Source organism: Paroedura picta, chromosome 6 (genome assembly GCF_049243985.1).
Source record: "Paroedura picta isolate Pp20150507F chromosome 6, Ppicta_v3.0, whole genome shotgun sequence".
NCBI classification, from domain to species: Eukaryota; Metazoa; Chordata; class Lepidosauria; order Squamata; family Gekkonidae; genus Paroedura; species Paroedura picta.
In genome coordinates this window covers 9,576,702-9,600,984 of record NC_135374.1, presented here as the reverse complement: position 1 = coordinate 9,600,984, position 24,283 = coordinate 9,576,702, and the positions used below count along the sequence as shown (strand labels likewise).

The window sequence follows — 24,283 nt, the reverse complement described above, 5'->3', positions numbered from 1 at the left end:
TGCTTTAGGTTGATCCTGCATTGAGCAGGGGGTTGGGCTTGATGGCCTATATGGACCCTTCCCACTCTATGATCCTGTAATAGGGTACTTCAAATATTGGGGTACCGAGCTTTTAGCTATAGCAGGAGACCTTCTGGACATTTCCCCTGGCCTCTGCTGGTACTCTGTGGGGGTGGGGGCAGCACTTCTGGAAAAACCAGAAAGTGGCTTCATGACATCCAAGAAGGCACTCTAGGATTTGCCAAAACTCTGTGGTTTAATAGGCCCTCTGGTCCCCAACTTCTGGGAAAGGCCCATAACCTGTAGGGAGCTTTCACATAACCCCAGGGTTTTCCAGCCATCCCTGGCTTAGAAGTTCAAATGCTCCCTTTGGGCGAACATGACCTGAGCAGGTTGCAGGCCCTCTTGGAACGCATCTCCTTTAGTCACCTTCGCAGATGATCTCTGGTCCTCTCGCTTCCACGCCAAGCTGCAGATGTTACATTTTTGCAGACTCAGGTACAGTTGAATGACGCTTTTATGATCTGTTGTGATCCTTTTCTTTCCCTGCCAGGATTTTTACGAGAATCGTAAATGGTATTTGTGTTTTTTTTCCACTCTGCTTGGTGCAAGGACATTTTTATGGCAGTAAACACATCGTACCCTTGCCCCCCCGACCCATTTCCCAGCCCCATTCTTTCCTACTGGGGTTCTCCTTTCTCTGTTCAGCAGATGCCTGGCTCCCCTTCGGAGCGGTCCCTCTTTTCCTTTGCAAAAGGAATCTCTCCTTGCAAATCCAAGACAGGCCTTTTGGCTGGAATCAGCTGCTCCAGGGGTATTTCTCCTTGGCGCGGGCCAAGGGTCCAAGTTCTTTGAAGAGCAACTCCTGGGACAGATGTTCTGCTGTAAATCAAACACACGGCAGTATTAATCTGATAGAAACAGGGCTAAACCTGAGTTGAGAAGCATGCATTTGATCTGACCGGGATCAGTTTGCCTTGACCTGGGGCTGAGGGTTTATTTGACGCCCCGTCTGGCAGGGTTTGGAGAGCAGAGTTAGTTGTCTGCATGTGATTGTTTCCAGTCAGGGGAGGAAAAAACACATCCTTGTCGTGGTTGCAGAAGCAGCACGCTGCGTGGAACAGCTGGGAGTGGTATCTGTATGCCCCCTGTGGGCGCTACTTGCTGCCCTCTTGCCACACCTCGTTGTACTTTGTCATATGTTCACAAAGATACAGGCATGGTGGGTTTTACAGTCTCCTCCAGTGCACAGTTCAGCTAGAAGTAGGTTTCCCAGTCCGGGAGGGGGCTCTCCGACCCTGGCTCCCTTTGCCTGTGGCCACCAATCAGCAAAAGGACAAAAAATATTTTAAAACCCTGTTGGCATCCTCTGCTCTATCACTTCCAGGGAAAACCAAGACATGACATAGGGTAACTCTAGGGATCACTGCACACTATGATAAAAGCATTGAGTTTCTGGTGATTCCTAGACTGACCTGACATGACTTCCAGGTTTTCTCCAAAAATGGCATAGCAGCACAGGGGATGTTGCACACTCATTTCCCCACCCACAACGCACCTTCCAGTTGCCTTTGCACGAAAAAGAATTGGGTTTTAAACAAAGTCCAAACACCAGAGCCGTAGTCCACGAAGGCGTAAGCAGGAAACTGGAGGCCAGTCGGGCAGAGCTTTGCTGAAGCGATAGGAGGGCTTAACGCACAGATAGCACCCAGCCGAAGGGCTGTTTTGGCTGTGCTTAAGTGCAGTCTCGCTCATGAGTTGAGCAGCTGCAACTGGAGACTCAATCTCCACCTGTTGGAGCAACCTCACCTGGGCTCCATCTGACTTGACACCACGCCATGAGCCAGGTGCTCCTGCTGCAAGCTGTTAATTGCCCTGCCAGCGTTGTCTCCGGTGTTCTGGTGAGCTGTCCAGGCTGGGGTGGGGCACTGCTGCTGACGGGGGTGAAGCCGGCACGGTGTCTGCCTGGCTGGGACCTGGCTGTGCAGCCCAGTCAGGGCTTTGATCACCCTGAACGTCCCTCAGAGAACGTCCCTCGCCACTCTGCCCCACCTCTTCTTCAGCCACGTTATCTGAGAGAAGCGGAGGCAGCACTTTTGGCATAAGCTCAGCCTTGGTCTCTGGCTGCATGGGCATGACAAGAACCACAAACACAACACCATGGTCCCTCTCTAAAGCAGTGGTCCCCAACCTTTTTATCACCGGGGACCACTCAACACCGGGGACCACTCAACGCCTTTTACTGAGGCCCGGTGGGGGGGGGGGGGGTAGTTTACTCCCCTACTCTCAACCACTGCCCTAACGCTCTCTGATCGCTATGGTAATGTTTAAACATCCCTTCAAAATAAGATACAGACACGCCACAACAATGAAGTGTGTTGTAAAGGGCTGGGGGGGGTGAAGTAAAGGGCCGGGGGGGGGGCGGAGAAGGCGTCCTTCAGGGCCCACCTCCAATTAGTCGAAGGACCACATGTGGTCCACGGCCCATAGGTTGGGGATCGCTACTCTAAAGGACACCTTCTTATGTTCTCTGAGTGGCTAGCCAGATGCTCCCAATCAAAGCCCAGGGCCGATTTATCCATGTAGTCCATGTAGCATGTGCTACGGGCCCTAGGTTTCCAGGGGCCCTGCATGGTTCCTTCCTCCCATTGATCAGGGCCTCCCCCCTTCTCCCTTTTTAAGGGCAATCAGAGTGATACCGCTTTTCACTGTTGGGAGCCCTTCTGCCCCCAGTCTGGCTGCTCCTGCTGCAATTGTACACTGCTAGGACCTCGCAAACCCTTAAAGTGACCCTGGTGCTATGGGCACTGCAGATCCTTAAACCACTCCATGTCAAAGCATGAAGATAATTTGCACTCAGCAACTATTATTCAGAGATAAACTGCCTCTGATTCCAAAGGTTCCATTAATCAGAATCAGAAGGCCTTTATTGGCGTTCAAAGAAAAGAAAACAGGGGGAAAAATCCCTATCATAAAGCATTAATTGTTCTACAGTTGAGAAACTTCATAGCCAGCTGTAGGGACTCTGCAACTGATTCAATTACCAGAGAGTTTTTGTTTGCTAGTAAAAAGATGGTCTTTAACGTACAGTGAACAGTGGAAAAGCACATTTAAGACGGTTTCATCACAGCCCGAATTACAGGGGGATATTCTTTCCAAATAAGGCGTTTTCAAAAATGGCTTTTCAAGCGATTATGTCATTTATCTCTCCTGGCTAATAGCGATGTGCCTAATGCTCAGCTGTCTTACACTCTTTATTCGGTTCTCAGTATTGTGCGCCATTGTATCTCCCGTTGACATGACGGAATTCTCGCTCGGCGAAACGAAAAGCCACTTTGTACGCAATGAATCGAACAGCGGGGTTCTGCGTGCGAACGCCGTGCCTCGATTCCGGCCAAGTCGCGGCTGCGATGAAGACAAAGAACTGCAGTTCTTATATATTGTTACGAGTAAGCGTCGGCGTTCAGAGGAGGTGGCACGTGATCGAGCCAAATCTTATCACGTGGCGAAAAGACGCAACGGGATTGAAAAGGCTGTTGTCGCTCGGTAGGCGCCAAGCAGGCAGCTAGCTTGAATTTATGCCGAAAGCAAGCAATAAGGCCTTGTAAATGCTTGTCCCATCCTTTTTTTCTTTGCAAGGGTCTTTATTGCCGAGCTGGAACTGAGCAGCACCGAAAAAGGAACTAGAGGCGGGAGAGGCAGCAGTGAAAGAATCATATTGTCGATAAGAAAAAGGGAAGTTGTTTTCCTTTCGCTTGGCAGGCTGTGGGAGAAGCAGGAGGCTCTCTCTTTAGTTACTGAGACCGACCTGGAATTTATTTCCATATTCTCAGCAGCGAAGACAAGCTGGCTCTTTGTCAGCTGACAACAAAGCGCCGAGTGAAGACTTGGAAAACAGTTGCCCCATCTCCAAGGTGATGTTTTCAAGCCGTCCTTTCTCCCGGAGTCCCAGAGTTCGGCTTCCGAAATGTAAATTTCTCTGACGGAGGATTCGCAAGAGCGTTGCTTTTGTCAGCGAATGGTTCGCATACCCGAATAACTGGGAAAATCCAGTGACTGTGCCATTTCGTAGGGATTGCGTTGGTCGGCAGCAGAACATCCAGGTTCAGTTGCACCTTAGAGACCAAACAGATCCTTTGGATATACGCTTTTGAGAATCCACGGTCCGTTCATCAGATGCGAGATGTTCAGATTCCCAAGTGATAAGTCTCCTGGACGTTAAGTTGAAAAGTTCATTTTTTAAGCCATTGAGTTTGGATTTCTAATTCTAGCTCAGTAGCCTCTATCACATGCTATCACGTGGGGGTTCTTGATAGCCCTGGAAGGGTTTACCAAATATATGGGAGTTTGGATTTGGATGGAAGGAAGGAAGGAAGGAAGGAAGGAAGGAAGGAAGGAAGGAAGGAAGGAAGGAAGGAAGGAAGGAAGGAAGGAAGGAAGGAAGGAAGGAAGGAAGGAAGGAAGGAAGGATGGATGGATGGATGGATGGATGGATGGATATGAATCTAAATTCATTAAACAATTACTGGGTGATGTGACCATAAATGGTTATTTAGACCCACCCTCCCTCCCAAAATGACCAAAGATGGGCCTGGAAGAGGTGAGAAGAAGATGAACCCCAGGTGGGCTAATACACAGCTATGCTTCCCAACCATATTCTGCCTGGTCGTGATACTTCTGGGTTTTCTCGAAATCTGGAGAATGTTCCAAGGGTTTCTTCAATGTAAAAATGTTAAGAAAGGCTGTTCTAAGGACAAAACTACACAATTGTTAATGAGTCGGGTCAGGGAGGGGTTGTGACTCACGGACAAAACATCTCCTTTGCCATGCAGAAGGTCTCAGGTTCAATCTGGCATCTACAGTTAAAGGGACCAGGTAAGAGGCAGTGTGAAAGATCAGCTCCTGAGACTATGGAGAGCTGCTGCCAGTCTGAGTAGACAATACTGATTTCGATAGATGGTCTGATTCACTGTATGGCAGCTTCATGTGTTTGTTTGTTTGTTTATTTACACAGCTTGTTGTTGTTGTTGTTACAAGGCATGGCTTGTTTCCTGGAAGCACATGGGATTGTGGGGGGACATCCATTTTGAAGAAGAGCTGGTTTTTACACTCTGCTTTTCTCTACCCGAAGGAATTTCAAAGCGGCTTCCAATCGCCTTCCCTTTCCTCTCCTCGTAAAAGACACCCTATGAGGGAGGTGAGGCTGAGACAACCCTGAGATTCCTGAAAGAGTTAGATCTTATATGCCACTTTTCTCTACCCGAAGGAGTCTCAAAGCGGCTTACATTCACCTCCCCTTCCTCTCCCTACAACAGACACCCTGTGAGGGAGGTGGGGCTGAGAGAGCCCTGACAGGACTGCTCTGTGAGAACAGCACTAACAGGGCTTTAATGAGCCCTGGGTCTCCTAGATCGCTTCATGTGAAGGAATGGGGAATCAAACCTGGCTCGCCAGATTAGAAGCCACCACTATTAAACACTACACCAAGCTGGTTTTGAAGCATGTGAGAAGCCTCGTTCTGCTCAGGAGGCCTGATTCTGGTTTCCCCCTTCACCATTTGCCCAGGCCAGAATGTCCCTTAGGGGCATTAAATCAAATATTATTGTTACTGGCCATAGACCGGTCTTTTTCCAAGGATAGTCTAGAAACAGAAAACTAATATTGATTCAGGGTACCTCAGAGTCATGTGTGGATTTTGAGCTGGGCCATCTCTCTGTCTTCCAGCTTGGTGTAGTGGTTAGCAGTGTGGACTTCTAATCTGGCAAGCTGGGTTTGACTCCCTGCTCCCCCACGTGCATCCAGCTGGATGACCTTGGGCTCACCACAGCACTGATAAAGCTGTTCTGACCGAGCAGTGATATCAGGGCTCTCTCAGCCTCTCCTCCCTCACAGGATGTCTGTTGTGGGGAGAGGAAGGGAAGGTGAATGACAGCTGCTTTGAGCCTCCTTTGGGTAGAGAAAAGCAGCATATAAGAACCAACTCTTCTTGTAATATCAGTGCTCGCTCAGCCTCCCCTCCCTCACAGGGTGTCTTTTGTGGGGAGAGGAAAGGGAACGTGATTGGAAGCCACTTTGAGACTCCTTCGGGTAGAGAAAAGCAGCATACAAGAACCAACTCCTCTTCTTCTAAACATAATCATAGAATTCTAGTTGGAAAAGGCCAGACAGGCCATCTAATCCAGCCCACTGCTCTGTGCAGGATCCACCTAAAGCATCCATGAAAAAGGAATTTAAAAAGAAGATAATCTGGAACTTCTGCAGTGACGCTGAGGCTTCTATCACAGCTGGGGTGTCAGAGATGTGGCTGACCTGCTCAGAAGCACCTCCTTGAGTGCAGCTGTTCGCCTAAGTGGCCCTGCCTAGCCCAGCTTTAGCACATAAGTTGCCACATGGTGGGCATTCCACTGAGCCAAGGGATAGAACTAGGTCATAGGTTGCCAGGCAAGCATATCGCACTGAACAACCGTTTGGGTTGATAATAATCAGCGGTAGCAACAGCACAATAACAAAATACAGTAGAATTGGAAAGATGAATCATTATGAACAGAGACTAGGAAACACACATTGAGGGCGGGTGGGGGGGGAGAGTGTGAGATTTAGAACAAAAAGCACTGTGGCCATTCAGCCTCCGAGCGTTGCCATGGAACATAAACGAAAGCCAATATTTTAATAAAAATATTTTTGTCCGTTTCACCCTAATTCGTCACCGCGTGCCGTTCAAGACAGATGAATTGTTCGTTATTCGGATGGAAGCCTTGAGTCACACCACCCTTTGGCAGCTCTTCAGGGGGGAAATTAAAACAAACAAAAAAAATCCCCAACAACACGCATGTTTCATTTCTTGATTTTCCCAGATGCAATAACTTAAAACGAAAACAGTATTGCTTTTGGCACACGGCGGCCGCCCATCCCGATCTGTTTAGTCATCCCCGTAACCCAGGCCTGGCTCGGAACAACGTTCAGTGCAGCCCATTCTGCCAGCAAAGCAAAATTTCCTCCCTCTGAGGATAACCAGGCACACACCTAGCCAGTTTGAGCCAACCCCAAGGTGATCCGGAGCCCCTGAGCCATGACTGTTCTGCAGGCATCAGATAGTGACTCTGAACATTCCGTGTACCCACTTGGCGACTGTAAAGTGGTCAAGGGACAGTCTACTGCAGGGGTAGTCAAACTGCGGCCCTCCAGATGTCCATGGACTACAATTCCCAGGAGCCCCTGCCAGCATTCGCTGGCAGGGGCTCCTGGGAATTGTAGTCCATGGACATCTGGAGGGCCGCAGTTTGACTACCCCTGGTCTGCTGTAACTGGGGGCGTGGAGGTGGCTGTTTGGTCTATTGGCCTTGATGGACCAAGGTTCTGGTTCAGCATAAGGCAGGTTCATGTATATCTTCGAAAAATATCTTGGTCTCATATGCAATGGCTGTTTTAATCTTATAGAATCATAGAGTTGGAAGGGGCCATACGGGCCATCTAGTCCGACCTGCTGCTCAACGCAAGATGAGCCTGATTTGTCATTTGCTTCTTCTACTTGGCTTTTCTTCCCTTCACCCTGCCTTAGAACCTGTTGGCTTTCTGTTAAGGCTTGGTATGTATCAGGCTTGCTCAACCAGGGTTTCGTGAAACCCTGGGATTTCCAGGCGTCCCAGGAAGGGTTTCCCGAATGCGTGAGAGTTCATTAATTTGAGATGGATGGATGGGTGGGTGGGTGGGTGGATTGGGGGGAGGGAGGGAGATATTTTTAAAACATTTATCGGGTTATATGACTGTACATGGTTATGTCAACCTGCCCCTGCAAATGGCCAGTGATGGGCCTGGAGGTGAGGGGAAGGGGAGGGAAGGGGCCCCAGGTGGACATGTACACAGTTTTGCTTCCCAACCATATTCTACCTCATCACACCACTTCTGGGGTTTCATGAAGCCTCAAGAATGTATCAAGGGCCAGTCATGCTGTTTCAGACTACAGGAGTCCTTCCTCACTTTTGCTAAAAATATTAAGAAAAGATACTACTTTACTCTGCTCTTTTAAGACCTCACCTGGAGTCCTGTGTTCAATTTTGGGCACCACAACTGAAGAAAGATGTAGACAAACTGGAGCATGTCCAGAGAAGAGCTACAAAGATGTTGAGGGGTTGGGAGATCAAGACGTAGGAGGAAAGGTTGGGGGAGCTTGGTCTGTTTAGCCTGGAGAGAAGGCAACTAAGAGGGGATCAGGTCACCATCTTCAAGTACTTGAAGGGATTTCATATAGAAGATGGAGCAGAGTTGTTTTCTGTTGCTCCAGAGGGTCGGAAATAATTTTTAATTAATTAATTCAAAAGAAAAATGTGGCTAAACCCAGGTCTTTCAGATCCTAGCTCAACAATCTAACCATATGCAGTTGTGTTGCCTGCGTGCCAGGATTGTGTATGTACATCCCCCATTATTGTTTTTAAAAATTTCCCCTATCTCCAAGGAACTCGCAACAGCATGCACGGTTCTTCCATCTTATCCTCACAACCACCCCGCAAGGTAGGACATGCAGAGAGTGTTCACCTAGGCTGTCGCCATCTGAACCTGGGTCTCCGCGGTCCAAGTCTATCCCTGTAATCTTAACACCACACTCGCTCTTACTTGTTCTGGGACAGCCATGTTAGTCAACTTGTTTCTGATTTAGCATGAAGGTCAAGAGCCTTTTCATCATCTTGCCTGTTCAAAGGTGACGAGAGAGTGCTTTTTTTGCCATTGTTTAATTGTTTCATTTTCCCCCACGTGTTTCACTGGGCCCCATAGTTCTGCTTTGCAGTGTCTCATGAAATGGGCCCACCGAAGAGGAAATCTCACCATATTTCTTTCTCTTCCTTCCCAGGGGATGGCCTTTACACTGGAGGAGAGACTCCAGCTTGGCATTCACGGCCTGCTTCCTCCTTGCTTCCTGAGCCAAGATGTTCAAGTCCTCCGCGTTCTGAAGAGCTACGAGACCAAATCCAGCGACCTAGACAAGTAAGCGTGATGTGATTTCTGTGTCTGCGACCAGCAGCAAATGCTATGGAGGGTGCATGGAGAAAGGTTTTCTTTCCCCCTGTTCCCCCTCATTTTAATGTAAAATAGGATTTTAACATTCAGTGAGTTTATTGGCTGATGTTACCCACCCTGACCCTCATTTGGAGGGTAAGTTAGAATGAATAAACAAACAAACAAACAAGTCTTTATTTTTCTAAGTTGCCCTCCGAATTAGATCAGGGTGGGTAATATCAGCCAATACATACTTTACATTAAAATGAGAGAGAACACGGGGAAAGAAAACAATGGATGGATGGATGGATGGGTGGATGGATGGATGGATGGATTGACAATCCTACTGCCATTACATCACATACTGAGGCTAAAAGGAAGGAGCTCCATGGACCTCTACTTCTGATAGAGATTTTGGTTGTTGTTATTGCAAGCACACATGCTGCAAAGCACAGCTTGTTTTCATAAAATGTGGATAGTTTGAACCCCCCTTGTTCTATTTGATTTTTCTTCTCCCTGCCAGAACTATTATTTTGTAAGGTTAATGTTTTAATGTTTTAGGTGATGTGGGGTTTTTATTCTGTAACCTGCCACAAGACATTTCACAAGAGCAGCGGGTAATAAATCAAATAAATCTGGGAATGGCTGTGGCTTGGAGATCAGGAGGACCCTGATGGATCGGACCAGGGGTAGTCAAACTGCGGCCCTCCAGATGTCCGTGGACTACAATTCCCATGAGCCCCTGCCAGCATTCGCTGGCAGGGGCTCATGGGAATTGTAGTCCACGGACATCTGGAGGGCCGCAGTTTGACTACCCCTGGATCAGACTAATCATCTGTTCCAGCAACTGGTTTCACTGGACAGTTATCCAGTAACCCCAGAGGGCCAGCAAACCTCACACAGAAGCCAATGCCTTCTCTCGATATCGGCACCTGTACTTGAACATAGGAAGAGCCCTGCTGGGTCAGGCCATCTAGCCCAACATCCTGTCTCACACAGGATAATACATTGGGAAGCTCGGAGATAGAGGAATGGCTGGGATAGAGGAATTAATACATTGTAATTATCCTAGGGGGGAGGTAATGTCCAAAAGGAAATGTCCAAAAACAAAAGAAAATACCAAGAGGAAATATCTCTTACATTTTTGCATTCCGGTACATAATACAAATTGCCCAGTGTTCATGTTTATCCTGTTGGTTTGGCAGAGAACTCCCAAAGTGGCTTAGAATAAAAGCAGAAGTCGTTGTTTATACGCATACCTTAAATTAAAAAGTTAAAGAAACAGAACAGGGATCAAAACAACTGGAACTCAGTCAGTAGGCAGCTCCAAGAGTTCATTGGATTAGAGTGCTGCTAACCAAATTCCAGGACCGGTTCAAGGGCTTTTATCATGCCAGGCAAGATAGTCTTCCTTATGCGATTTATCTGTGTTGCAAGCCACCGTGACCTCTGCAAAGGAGAATGGTAGCAAATAAATGATTCAATTAAATAAACCATAGAAACTCTGTGGGAGTGCAAAGTCCACAGGAAAGTGTGTCTTACCAGGATTACCTTTCAATCTTTCACCTGTCTGCCATATAGTTGTTGAGTCCAAAAAGGAGATGGGTTATTTAGATCGGTGGTCCCCAACCACCGGGCCGCGGCTCCCTCTCCCCCCCCCCCCCCGCAGTAAGCGGCCGATTAGCTTGCGGCCCGGCAAGCTTCTTTTTGTGGGAGGGGGGGGAGAGGGAAGCAGGGCCGCGCATCGCAAAACCCTATGGTTTCACAAAACCCAGCTGGAGAAAGCCTGTTCTATCCCCTTGATATTTCAGCAAGTTTGGTTTGTATGTTTTCAGGTATAATATTGTAACCATAAGGGCTAGGAACATAGCTTGTTTTTTAAAATAAAACATGAAACCTCACATTCTCAGACAGCTGAATTCTGACTTCCCGCTCTGTAAAATTGCAGCATGTACATTGATTGTGCTCCTTGATAATTACTCTGAAAGTCATGAGTAGACCAGAAGAAAGAAACAGAACAGGGATCAAAACAACTGGAATTCAGTCAGTAGGCAGCTCCAAGAGTTCATTGGATTAGAGTGCTGCTAACCAAATTCAAGCTGAAGATGGACTGAACTGTGCATGGTTGATTGATAGGTCTGCCCCTACTGAGTTGGGGAATTCCTGGAGATTTGGAGGGAAGAGCCTAAGAAGGCTAAGGTTAGGGGAGAAGAGGAGCCTTGTTGGAGTGTAAGGCCATAGAATCCATCCTCCAAAACATCAATTTTATGCAGGGGCATTGATCTTTGTAATAATTGCATGAGACCTCCAGACATCACCCATAGGGTTGGCCAACCTGTCTACTGACCACCCTCTTTTTGCTATGCCCCCTCCCAGGTATATCATCCTGATGACCCTCCAAGACAGAAACGAGAAGCTCTTCTACCGAGTTCTCACATCGGATATAGAACGATTCATGCCCATAGTGTACACCCCGACCGTCGGCTTGGCCTGTCAGCAATACGGACTGGCTTTCCGAAGGCCACGGTGAGAGAACAGAACTATTTTTACCCTCCGGAGCCCTGCCTCGTTTCCCCGTTGATTGCAAATGAATATTCTTTTGTGCGCAGTTCCGCATCTTTCTCAGGGTGGTCTCCGAAAGGAAATGAAAATCTGATCCTCGGTTAAGTGATGTCGCTATCAGACAACTTGGGCCTGTGTTTGTGTTTTAATCTGGGCAGGGTTCCTGCTTTCCCTCCTTGTAAACAGCATAACAAGGCTAGTTTTGTTCTGGAACAGTACAGTACAGTCCGGCTAAGTCAAACCACAAAATGTCACTATGAATTCTCCCTTCTTTATGAACTCTCTTCTGGAAGTTCTATAATCTGTCTTGTTTTTTAATGGCGCATCTCTTGAAGATAATGACAGTCCTTGGAATCCAGCCTTTTGCTTAGGTGGCCAAACTGGCTTTCCAGATGTCCATGGACTACAATCCCCATGAGCCCCTGCCAACATCTGGCTTAGGCCTATTCTGCACATGCAGCTAGCTTTCAATTTTCACTGAAATCAAGTCAGTAGGGATTAACTTTGAATGCTGTGCCTGCACTTTGCACCTCTTGACTCTGGAATTCAGAGATCTAGTGCCTCTGAATGTGGAAGTTCCCCTCAGTCACCACTGATAGTCTTACCCTCCATTAATTTAATCCCCTTTTAAAGCTGCGAATTCCTGTGGCCATCACTATATCCTCTGGCAGCGAATTCCACATTTTAATCACTCTCTGTGCAAAGCAGAGTTTCCTTTTGTCCGTCCTGGGCTCATGGCCCATCAGCTTCATTGGATGCACTGAAGTTCTAGTTTTTGGGAGAGGGAGAAAATTTTTATGTCAACTCTCTCCACACCCTGAATCATTTTATAAACGAGTCATATCCCCCCTTAGTGGTCTGTTTTCTAAACTGGGAAGGCCCAGCCTCTTCGGCTATTCCTCTGAAGGAAGGTGCTCACATCTTGTTTTCCATCCCCTGGACTTTTTCCAGATCTAGAATTATAGAATCATGGAAGGGACCTCCTGGGTCATCTAGTCCAACCCCCTGCGCTATGCAGGACACTCACAACCCTATCGCTCATCCACTGTCACCTGCCACCCCCTTGAGCCTTCACAGAATCAGCCTCTCTGTCAGATGGCCATCCAGCCTCTGCTTAAAATCTGCAAAGATGGAGAACCCACCACCTCCCAAGGAAGTCTGTTCCACTGAGAAACTGCTTTAATTGTCAGGAACTTCTTCTCTGCCATGTCCTTTGGGAGATACGGGAACCCGAACTGTTCACGGTATTACAGATGAGGCCACACCATAGTTCTATACAGGGATATGACAAAATTGGCTGTTTTATTCTCAGTCCCTTTCCTAACAATCTCTAATATGATGCTGATGTTATCCATTCAGTCGCGTCCGACCCTTGGCGATTCTATAGGAAAGTTTTTGCCGTGCGTTTCTGTCACTGACTGCTTCTTTTAGCTGGTTCATGGTCATCCCTGTATCGGCTTTGATCGTGTCGAGCCAGCAGATCCTTTGGCGACCACCGCTGCAGGACACCAGTTTTAGATTTCCAAGGATCTATTCATTGTGACCCCAGGATCGTTTTCCCTCTCAGACCTCAATAACCTATACTTGGTTGGCGATGCCAAGGATTGAACCTGGGACTTTCTGCATGCAAATGAGAGGCTCTTCCACTGACCACCAGCCCCTGATTTTCATTCTATCAGGGAAATGGCACAGGAAGGAAAAGGGGCTTTTAAGAAGCACTGAATTTTTAAAGCTCAATTATATGTTGGGAGATCAGATCGCAGATTCCTCATGTGAATTGTTGGTTGTCTCTAAGGGAGAGGTCCCAGTGTGGGATTTCTAGATGGGTTTTTGGTGTACCCAAATAGAGTCGGAATAGTTCCTAACAAAAGAGCCTCTTGTGGCACAGAGTGGTAAGGCAGCAGATATGCAGTCTGAAAGCTTTGCCCATGAGGCTGGGAGTTCAATCCCAGCAGCCGGCTCAAGGTTGACTCAGCCTTCCATCCTTCCGAGGTCAGTAAAATGAGTATCCCACTTGCTGGGGGGTAAACGGTAATGACTGGGGAAGGCACTGGCAAACCACCCCATATTGAGTCTGCCATGAAAACGCTAGAGGGCATCACCCCAAGGGTCAGACATGACCCGGTGCTTGCACAGGGGATACCTTTGCCTTTAGTTCTTAACAACGTTGCATCAAACTGCATTAACTTGCAGTATTTTGCATTTTTAAAAAATTATGTGACAAATACAATCTTTTTGGGTTTAAAAAAAAATCTTACCAGCGATTTGGAGCTAGGAACATGCCCTGAGCATTGTATTTCATGCCTGTAATTTGGAGCCTTTCACATCAGCAGTCCAGAATGTTAAGTAAGCCAATGCATACTTATGGTGATAATGTGTGGCATACCAGTAGTATGGAGGGGGGGGGATCAATCTCAGAGCGGCCAAAGATTAAGTGTCTCCTGGACTTCAAAGCTAATTGGCCATGGGCAGCCCTGCCAGTAGGTATTTATAGGCATGGAAAATAGTACATTTTAATGGGGGAGATCAACTGATTAAAATTGTTGTCAGGCTTTTAACTGGGTTGATTTATCTGAAGGCTCCGGAATGTTAAACAAGGCTCTTGTGAGATGAAATTCACTTTTTCAATTACCCTTTTGTTTGTTCTCCTAGCCCTTAAGCCATAACAACTGAAATTCACTCAGCACACTGTATCAAGATTTATCTTTTCCTTACATATATCGAAGCGTGTGCTTGCCAAGTCTGCTTTTATTTTTTCTTTCCCCCAAATCCATCTCAAGGAACATCGGAGGGAATTATTACAAGCAAACGGGACAGATGGCTCTTTCGACAGCGTTTCATCCCGTAATAACAATCGGTCTAAAGAATTTAACATTTTAAGATCCTAACTTTTCTTTTGGATCTGCTTTTCTTTTGCATTCTTTAGATATACTCTTTCGTCTGGTGGGTTCTCCATCTTTGGAGATTTTTAAGCAGAGGCTGGAGAGCCATCTGACGGAGAGGCTGATTCTGTGAAGGGTCAAGGGGGTGGCAGGTGACAGGGGATGAGCGAGAGGGTTGTGAGTGTCCTGCATGGTGCAGGGGGTTGGACTAGATGACCCAGGAGGTCCCTTCCAACTCTATGATTCTATGATTCCTCCCAAGGTACAAGCTTAGGCTCAGAGATTAAGGCAAAAACAATTTCCTGGTCATTTAGACTTCTGTTGTTGAGGAAATCTAAATATTATTATTAATATTATTATTTACTGAATTTCTATACTGTTTAAAAAGTCATCCTGTTAAGTAGAGCTTCTTCTTGAAACGTTGAAAAGTTATTGGATGCTTTAGGATGCTTTGGGCTGATCCTGCGTTGAGCAGGGGGTTGGACTAGATGGCCTGTATGGCCCCTTCCAACTCTATGATTCTGTGATTCTATTAATGTTAGATTTAACATGGCAAAGAGGGCCGTATGGTGACTTAGGTTGGAATCCCTGCTTGCCCATGGAAGCTCACTGGAAGACCTTTTTATTCCATTTTAGAGGCTCACAACGTAATAACATAGATAATAAAATAACATGTAAATCCCCAATTTAGTTCATTGCATTTGCTGGCAGGGGCTCATGGGAATTGAAGTTCATGGACATCTGGAGGACCACAGGTTGACTACCCCTGATCTTGAAGATATCTTTTATGATCGTTTTTCTCTTCTCCCCTTTCCTGGAAACACCCAGCAGGAGTCACAGTTCACGTCCACCTTGCGTCATGGGTTAGCGGTTAGCATCCCCCGGTTGATTGTTTGGGATGTTTTTCTTCCCTGTGGGTTTTATGGTTCCGGTTCCACCTCTTCTCCTCTGAATCTTGTTCTTTTCACATTTCCTCTTCCAGCAGATCTCTTAACACTTCCAATTCTTTCCCTGAGTCATGAGTTCCTCTTTCCAATTTAGGGACCCACGTACCACCTTTGAAGCAGAGAACAGAAGGATGCAAGTCTGTAATTAGGATTCCTTTGTTTCCCAGGCTTGAACAGAAAAAGAAATGAAGGAAAAGGATGCACTATTAACCAAAAAAAAAAAAAAAGGTCACATGAATCCAATCCCTCCCATACATCCTGTCCCAAAGAAAATACCACGAGAAGCAGAGATCTGTGGGTCTTCATGTTCACCTTACATCATGGGTTAGCATGATGTAAGGTGAACATGAAGGGGGAGAGGGAATCAGGGCCGGGCCGCGCATCAGAAAGTTTGGGGATCACTGTGTTAAAGGACTCAGACTACAGTAACAATCACAGAACCATAGAATCATGGGGAGGGGCAGACAGGCCATCTAGTCCCATCCCCCGCTCAAAGCAGGGTCAGCCTAAAACATCCAGGATTAGGATCTGTCCAGCCACTGCTTGAAGACTGCCAGAGAAGGGGAGCTCCCCACCTCCTTAGGCAACCCATTCCAGTCTTAAACTAGACTCCTAGAATCCTAGAGTTGCAAAGAGGCCATCCAGGCCATCTACTCCCACTCCCTGCCCAATTCAGGATCAGCCTTAAGCTTCCAGGAAAAGGATCTGTCCAGCTGCTGCTTGAAGACCACCAGTGAGGGGGAGCTCCCCACCTCCTTAGGCAGCCCCTTCCATGGCTTAACTAGACTCCTAGAATCCTAGAGTGGGAAGGGGCCATGCAGTCCATCTAGTCCCACTCCCTGCTCAGTGCAGGATCAGCCTCCAGCATCCAGGATAAGGATCTGTCCAACCGTTGCTTGAAGACCGCCAGTGAGGGGGAGCTCCCCACCTCCTGAGGCAGCCCATTCCACTGCTGAGTGGAACTACTCTGACTGTGAAAACAAATGTTTCCAACCTGTTTCTTTCCACCTGTACTTTAAACCCACTGTGGCAAGTCTTATCCTCAGCTGCCAAGAGGAACAGCTCCCTGGCCTCCCCTAACTGACAGCCTTTCAGAGAAACCATTCTGATTTTTAAGAATAGTTTTCTCCTTTCAAAAGAAAGCCAGTGCTTTGGTGAGCCCATGGTCACCAACTGGTTACATGTGGAGGAGCAGGGAATCAAACCGAGCTCTCGAGGTTAGAAGTCCGCACTCCTCACCACTACATCCAGCTGGCTCTCAGTTCCCAGAAGTCAGTAAATGTACAGAATTCATGATGCAGACGAGGCTAAGCGGGGTCGGCCCTCATGAGTATTTGGATGGGAGACCACCAAGGAGATCCAGAGTTGCTGTGCAAAGACCAGCAATGGCAAATCACCTCTGTCCGTCTCTCGCCTTGAAAACCTTAGGACAGCCTTTCTCAACATTTTGTACCATTGAGAAACCCCTGAGACACCCTTCAGGTTTTGCAAAACCCCAGAAGTGACACAGCCATGCATAATAAGGTTGGGAAGCATTGGTGTGGACACGCCCACACAGGGCTCCTCCCCTTCCCACCCCCTCCAGGCCCATCATTGGCCATTTGGGAGTGGGGAGCAGGTTGAAATGACACTAATATGGTCATATCGCCCGATAAATGTTTAACAAATTTTAGAAATGTATAAAGATTAATGTACTCCCACCCATTCGGTAAACCCTTCCAGGGCCTTCAAGAAACCCCAGGATTTCAGGAAAGTCTGCCTTGTTACCGTAAGTTGACTGTAGCTTTACTGAGAGCCAGTTTGGTGTAGTGGTTAGCAGTGCGGACTTCTAATCTGGGATGCCGGGTTCGATTCTGCACTCCCCCACATGCAGGCAGCTGGGTGACCTTGGGCTCGCCACGGCACTGATAAAGCTGTTCTGACCAAGCAGGAATATCAGGGCTCTCTCAGCATCACCCACCCCACAGGGTGCCTGTTGTGGGGAGAGGAAAGGGAAGGAGATCGTAAGCCGCTTTGAGCCTCCTTCGGGTAGGGAAAAGCGGCATATAAGAACCAACTCTTCTTCTTCTTCTTCTTCTTCTTCTTCTTCTTCTTCTTCTTCTTCTTCTTCTTCTTCTTCTTCTTCTTCTTCTTCTTCTTCTTCTTCTTCTACTGCAGCCCTTTCTGCCACCTTTTAGAATACCAACTAAAAGGTCTTCTAACAATGTCCAGTTCATGACCTGGGTGGCGCAGACTAACCTGTCCTCATCAGAGCTCAGAAGCTAAGCAGAGCTGGCCCCAGTTAGTACTTGTAGGGGAGACTACAGAGGGAAACCGAAGGTTGCTACGCACAGGCAGATCATGGCAAACGGCCTCTTGCCTTAAAAGTCCTATGGGGTCACCATAAATTGGCTCAATGGGACTTTCCACCCCGCAGCAAGAATGTTCAGGGGGACAGATTGAACCTAGTTGAGTTTGCAACCTTCTCTCCTAGGAGCTCAAGACTGGCAACACGGATGCTGTACATATAGGTGACCTCCCCCACATACCCCCACACCCCACACCCCATAACTCTAAATAATGTAAAGAGGCAGTCGTAACAATTCCCACTTGGAAGTCTGTTCCATTGAAGTGAGCGGAGTTTGCTTTCCAGTAAACATTCTTAGGATTTGATTGTTAGATTGGGTTGAAAGGCTCTTTGATTATTCATAATTGAATCCATATGGCTGGATGAAATACTTCCCTGGGAGCCATCCTGTTCCACGTGAAGGGTTTTCCTTCCCATAGTGGATGTGATGTGTGCCTCTCTCCCATCAAACCCGGTGGTTGTTCTGTGCCTATCCATACAATCGGAACAATTGCCAGGTCCTTATTGGGTGAACATAAAGAGAAGGTAAGAGCCTCTTGTGGCGCAGAGTGGTAAGGCAGCCGCCTGAAAGCTCTGCCCATGAGGCTGGGAGTTCGATCCCAGCAGCCGGCTCAAGGTTGACTCAGCCATCCATCCTTCTGAGGTTGGTAAGATGAGTACCCAGCTTTCTGGGGGGTAAACGGTAATGACTGGGGAAGGCACTGGCAAACCACCCCGTATTGAGTCTGCCATGAAAACGCTGGAGGGCGTCACCCCAAGGGTCAGACATGACTCGGTGCTTGCACAGGGGATACCTTTACCTTTACCTTTAACATAAAATTTGCCTTTAGCTCCAGGGGTCATGGAGAAGGAAAGGAAAGATGGACACCAAGGGAGATAACAGAATCCACTTGTCCCTTCGGGAGTGTTAGCCCTTGGCCCCTCTGCTTGGTACATCACCTGGTGTCGAGGAGAAACCTTTTACCAAGTTATAGACTACAGCAGGCTGAGGGAGATGTAGGGTTTGGCAGAATTTCTGTAGCTTCATGAGATGGAAAAAAGAAAAGCCCATTTCAGTGGCTGCGAATCTACAGAAACCAGATGTACTTGAAGAAGTCCGTTTTATGAAGGAACATGAAAGCAAGAGGAATGTCGGCTCTCTTTCCCGTCAACACAAAACCCAAAGTGCATCCCTCAACAATGGCCCCCTCCTCTCTCAACAACCTTATTTATTTTATTTTACTGTTCCTAAAAAAAAATAAGAAAAATCTTTCGCCCACCCTAAAACGTTCTGCCAGCAAAAGAGATTGCGGGCTGCCACACGGTGCTGTGGTTCTTTCTGTGTTTGAATTTGGCATTGCAGTTAACCGAACAGGGAGCCAAACTCTTCCGGTAAAGCCAAGAACCTTGTGCAGATGAATGATCGTTAGGACATTGGGAAGGTGCCATAGGCTCATGCACTGCCCCTAGCATCTTATGTATCTGACTCTTTGTTTAAAAATAAGTGTCCTGACTTATCTGATGCTCAAGGGGCTTACGATGATCAGCAGTCGTTCGCTGGACACACTAAAGTTAAAACATTGAAAATAATAAAACCACCCAGCATGAAATACCATTAAAATGAAGGACTGCCTTTTGCCCTATGTCGCTCAGCAGGTACTAACTTATTGGTCATTCCTGACCCCAGGGAGGCTTGCCTGGCCTCAATTAGGGCCAGGGCCTTTTCCATCCTGGCCCTGACCTGATGGAATGAGCTCCTGGAGGAGCTGTGGGCCCTTGGAGGGCTTTCAGCTTTCCGTAGGGCCAGTGCTAGAGCAAAAGGTATGGGTCCCCCTTGGTACTTTGTGCCGGACAGCTTGGCGCAGTATGGTTTCCCCCATGCCACCCTCATAAGGGCCTTCCTGTTAGGAGTAGGAGGAGAAGGAGGAGGAAGAGAGTTGGTTCTTATATGCCGCTTTTCTCTACCCAAAAGAGTCTCAAAGCGGCTTATATTCACCTTCCCTTTCCTCTCCCCACAACAGACACCCTGTGAGGGAGGGGAGGCTGAGAGAGCCCTGAGATGACTGAAGAAGAAGAAGAGCTGGTTCTTATATGCCGCTTTTCTTTATCCAAAAGAGTCTCAAAGCCGCTTATATTCGCCTTCCCTTTCCTCTCCCCACAACAGACACCCTGTGAGGTGGGTGAGGCTGAGAGAGCCCTGATATTCCTGCTCGGTCAGAACAGCTTTATCAGTGCAGTGGCCAGCCCAAGGTGACCCAGCTGGCTGCATGTGGGGGAGCGCAGAATCCGGTTTACCAGATTAGAAGTCCGCACTCCTAACCACTACACCAAGCTGAAAAAAATGTGTCATGAGAGAACCTGGGGTGGCAAGTGGAAGAGGAGGTCTTTCAGTTGTACCTTCCCCTTAGTGGTTATCATGGGTAATGTTCATCAAGGTTGTCCTCATAATTAGGGTTTGAAACCAAGGCTATGGGGAGATTTGTACGCCCTGTTTACAGGGGAATGTGGTTAGCATTAGCCATAGCTGGCATATGGGATGGTCATGTCCTACCATCCAGCAATTTTGGTCAAAGGCTGAGATTGAACTTTGTGGCTGGGTATAACATTTCAAACATTCCTAGGGATCTCTTACACGATTTGTTTGGAGATCTTGTACGTCCTGTAAACAGAGACGTGATTTTGGATATGCCTACGGCCACAAAGAATGACAATTGCGGAGGACTGGCCAAACGCTACACGTTTGACTGCTGAAGCATGAACTTGAAATGTTTGGCCGCATATAAAACTGGCTAGACTAACACAATTGAGACAAAAGGAGGGTAGAGGAGGTAAACGTTGCTAGAAACCTTGACAACTTTTTTGGCATTGGGCTCTTTGATCTTTATCATGGCTCTTCTTTGTTGTGACAGGGCACTCGGAGCAATGTTTTAAGTATGCTCATTAGATAAAGAAGGAAAGTATAATGTGCTTAAATCAGATTGCAAGAAGGAAGAGCAAACTTATGTAAGAGGAGGCCAGAATATCTTGCAACTCAACCATGGCTAAGAAGTAGACTCCAGTATCTTTTAAATTTTGAATAAGTTAGCTTACAATTACTTAATGCAGGGGTGGCCAAACTGCAGCTCTCCAAGTGTCCATGCACTACAATTCCCATGAGCCCCTGCCAGCACCATGCTAGCAGGGGACCATAGTAATTGTAATCCACGGACATTTGGAGAGAGACGGTTTCACCACTCCTGTGCTAGATAGTCGATGGCCATCATCCTTCTCTTTCACTTGAAAGCTTTAATAGAATCGTAGAATCGTAGAATCATAGAGTTGGAAGGGCCCATACAGGCCATCTAGTCCAACCCCCTGCTCAACGCAGGTTCAGCCCAAAGCATTCTAAAGCATCTTTCCAGAAACATCTGGCTGGCTCCTCTTGGGGAGAGTCTACTGGGCTAGAGACCTTTAGTCTGATGCAGTAGATACCTTCATATGGTGGGTGGTGGCATATGGAGAAGTCATCCACCTAAATCCAATCTTTGCAAAGGAGGATCACCAGCTAAAAGACATGCAGCCACCATCAACAGTAGGGAAGGAAGTTTAGCTTCATGATGGAGCATCTGCATTGCATGCAGAAGTTCTTCAGTGCAGTCTCTGGCATCTCTCATTGAAAGTTGATATCAAAGACCTGGAGAGCTGCTGCCGGACAATACCAACTTTGATAGACAGGTGGTCCATCAATGGCTACTAGCCATGGTAAATGAAGGGAACCTCCATATACAAAGGCAGCAAGCCTCAAAATATCATTGCTGAGAGGCAGCATCAGAGAAGGGACCTCAACTGCTATTCCCTTGTTTGCCTTGGCTCTCCAGGTCAGCTGGTTGGCCACTGTGTGAGACAGGATGCTGGATGAGATGGACCACCAGCCTGAACCAGCAGTGCTGTTCTCATGAAGACCTCAGCCACTGTGCCCTGTTGTTGGCTGTCCAAAGGAACCGATTGGCCACTGTGAGACAGGAAGCTGGACTAGATGGACCACAGGTCTGACCCAGAAGAGCTCTTCTTAGGTTCTTATGAAGGCTCCTTCCAACTCTGTCATTCTGCTTCTATGGTTCTTCAATAACTTGGGAAATATCAGCAAGCTCCTTGCCTAACTATGCTAAATACACATCTCCTCTGATGCCCCCTGCAGGATATTCTTCACATCCTTTTCCAGTCATGCACACTACAGATCGTGGCATCTTCCAACATACGGTTTGAGAACCCCTGCAGTGAAATGAAGACATAGGGGAGCTCCACACTTCTTGTTCCGCCCTTCCACTTGGACTTCTTTCACTGGCTAGAGATCCCAGAAGTCTAAATTTGACAGGGGAAAGGGGTTGTGTAGCTAAACTTTTCATAATCATGCCTTGGAAAGTGATGTATCTTCTGGCTTCCAAACAAAAGGCCTGTTTTAAAACATGCAGTGACAGCTTAAGCATGTTTACAGGGCAAAGCGATGGGATTCAGGCCCTCATTTCCCTCTCCTCCCTGTCTGTTTATGAGGTATTGCAAGGAGGATTTAGCCCCCCCCCCCATAATAAAACATTAGGATGTGTTCCCCCTAGCAGCCTACCTCTCTTCAGATTAACGACCCCCACATCCGAAAATGATTCCCTGCCCTTCTCACTTGATAGAAATCTGCCCGTGATTTTCAGGGCCTTTGCACGTACATGTAAGGAAACCAAATCTATAAAAAGCCAGGATGAGTCACCGGAGTCCTGTCGAGCCATCAGATCGTTAATTATGCTCTGTTTGGAGAAATTAAGTGCAGGCTCAGACAGAACTCTGATCCGCAGACCTCCCCTTCTCCCAGGCTGACGGGATTGTTAGCTTAAGTTTTCCCCAAAGAATGGAACAATTGGAATGTTTGCTTTGAGCTTTTCAGGCCCGAATGGGGTGGCCACCATGATTTATGGCACAGGGAAACAGCAGAGGAGATTAATGATGGGAGGGGCTTCTCAGAACGTTCTCGGGAGACACCCCCTCTCAGTTTAATCCCACACCATTTCCGTGAAGCCCTTGTTCTTAGCTTCTACGTATATATTATAGGTAAAGGTAAAGGTATCCCCTGTGCAAGCACCGGGTCATGTCTGACCCTTGGGGAGACGTTCTCTAGCGTTTTCATGGCAGACTCAATACGGGGTGGTTTGCCAGTGCCTTCCCCAGTCATTACCGTTTACCCCCCAGCAGCAAGCTGGGTACTCATTTTACCGACCTCGGAAGGATGGAAGGCTGAGTCAACCTTGAGCCGGCTGCTGGGATCGAACTCCCAACCTCATGGGCAGACAGCTTCAGACAGCATGTCGCTGCCTTACCACTCTGCGCCACAAGAGGCTCTACGTATATATTATAGTGTGGAGTTAAAGTGCAGGCGAATGAAGATCCGCGTTCTGTGGCTCGTGGTTATAGGATTGCCAGCTTCTAAGTAAGGGCTGGCGTTTCCCTGGAATTCCTGCTGATGAGTCCTGGAGGGAAAGGACAACAACAGAAGACAATGGCAGGAGTGGCCAAACTGTGGTTCTCCAGATGTCCATGGACTACAATTCCCATGAGCCAGGCAGGGGTTCTTGGGAACTGTAGTCCATGGGCAGCTGGAGAGCCACAGTTTGGCCACTCAGGGCTATGGCATTACATCACTGCTGAACTCCCCCCTTACACTGTATCTCCCAATCTCCAGGGATTTTCCAAGTTTGAGTTGGCAACCCTATGTGCAGAGGAATCTTCTGATCTAATGAGGAACAGGGATCAATGCTGAAATATCGGCTCCAGCCTCTGTTCAACAACAGAAATCTCCCTCCTATAATAATAACCACAATATATTTGTAGCCCGCCCTTCCCAGTTGGCTCAGGACAGGTAACAACAAGGCAGATACAAGTAATTAATTTTCCATCGATAAATGGTTATTAAATGCTTTAAATTGAAATATATTTGTTAAATTATATTATTAATTCGAGAAACCTCAGAAGTGGTGCAATCGTGCAGAATGTGGTTGGGAAGCAGAGCTGTGGACACGCCCATCCATTCGGAAAACGCTTCCAGGGCCGTCAACAAACCTGGTTCTCAAAAACCTGGTTGAGAAAACCTGTTTTGGGCAAATCTATATTCTCAAGCCCAATTCTGTCAGAGAATATTCTAATCTAAACGTTTCTCCTCTTCTGGCTGGTCACACCAAGAACATCATGCATTTGTGCGCACCACCAAAAGTGGTGGAGAAGGCCAGATGTTCACCATGAAGTGGGGGGAGAACTTAGATTTTTGAGCAGAGGTGCCGGGCTGGGCCTTCCTTGGGACGCTGCACCTAATCAGCACACTTCTAACATGCACAAACTGCGTGCCTTCTGGCTCGTCCTGGACTGGGCTGTTGATATTCTGCAGATGCGCGTCGGGCTTAGCCAGTGCCTCTGAATCACAAAGGCACACAGATCTGTTTCCCCTTTGGAAAACAAACACTCATTTCCCTCACCACACCTCTGGCTACATTAGCAACATGGTGGGGGAAAGCCAAAGTGTACAAACAGGTCAGCTTACTGTGAGCCAGTGGAACCGA

At 47.5% G+C, this 24,283-nt stretch overlaps 1 protein-coding gene across 1 annotated transcript in view; it reads left to right on the top strand.

Moving 5' to 3' along the window:
* The window catches only part of ME3 (malic enzyme 3), a 103,621-nt gene that overhangs the window by 30,800 nt on the left and 48,538 nt on the right, over nt 1-24,283 (top strand). Inside the window, exons 3-4 of the mRNA XM_077341404.1 lie at nt 8,846-8,979; nt 11,368-11,517. Coding sequence (XP_077197519.1) covers nt 8,846-8,979; nt 11,368-11,517 — 284 coding nt within the window. The remainder of the gene's footprint in view (nt 1-8,845; nt 8,980-11,367; nt 11,518-24,283) is intronic.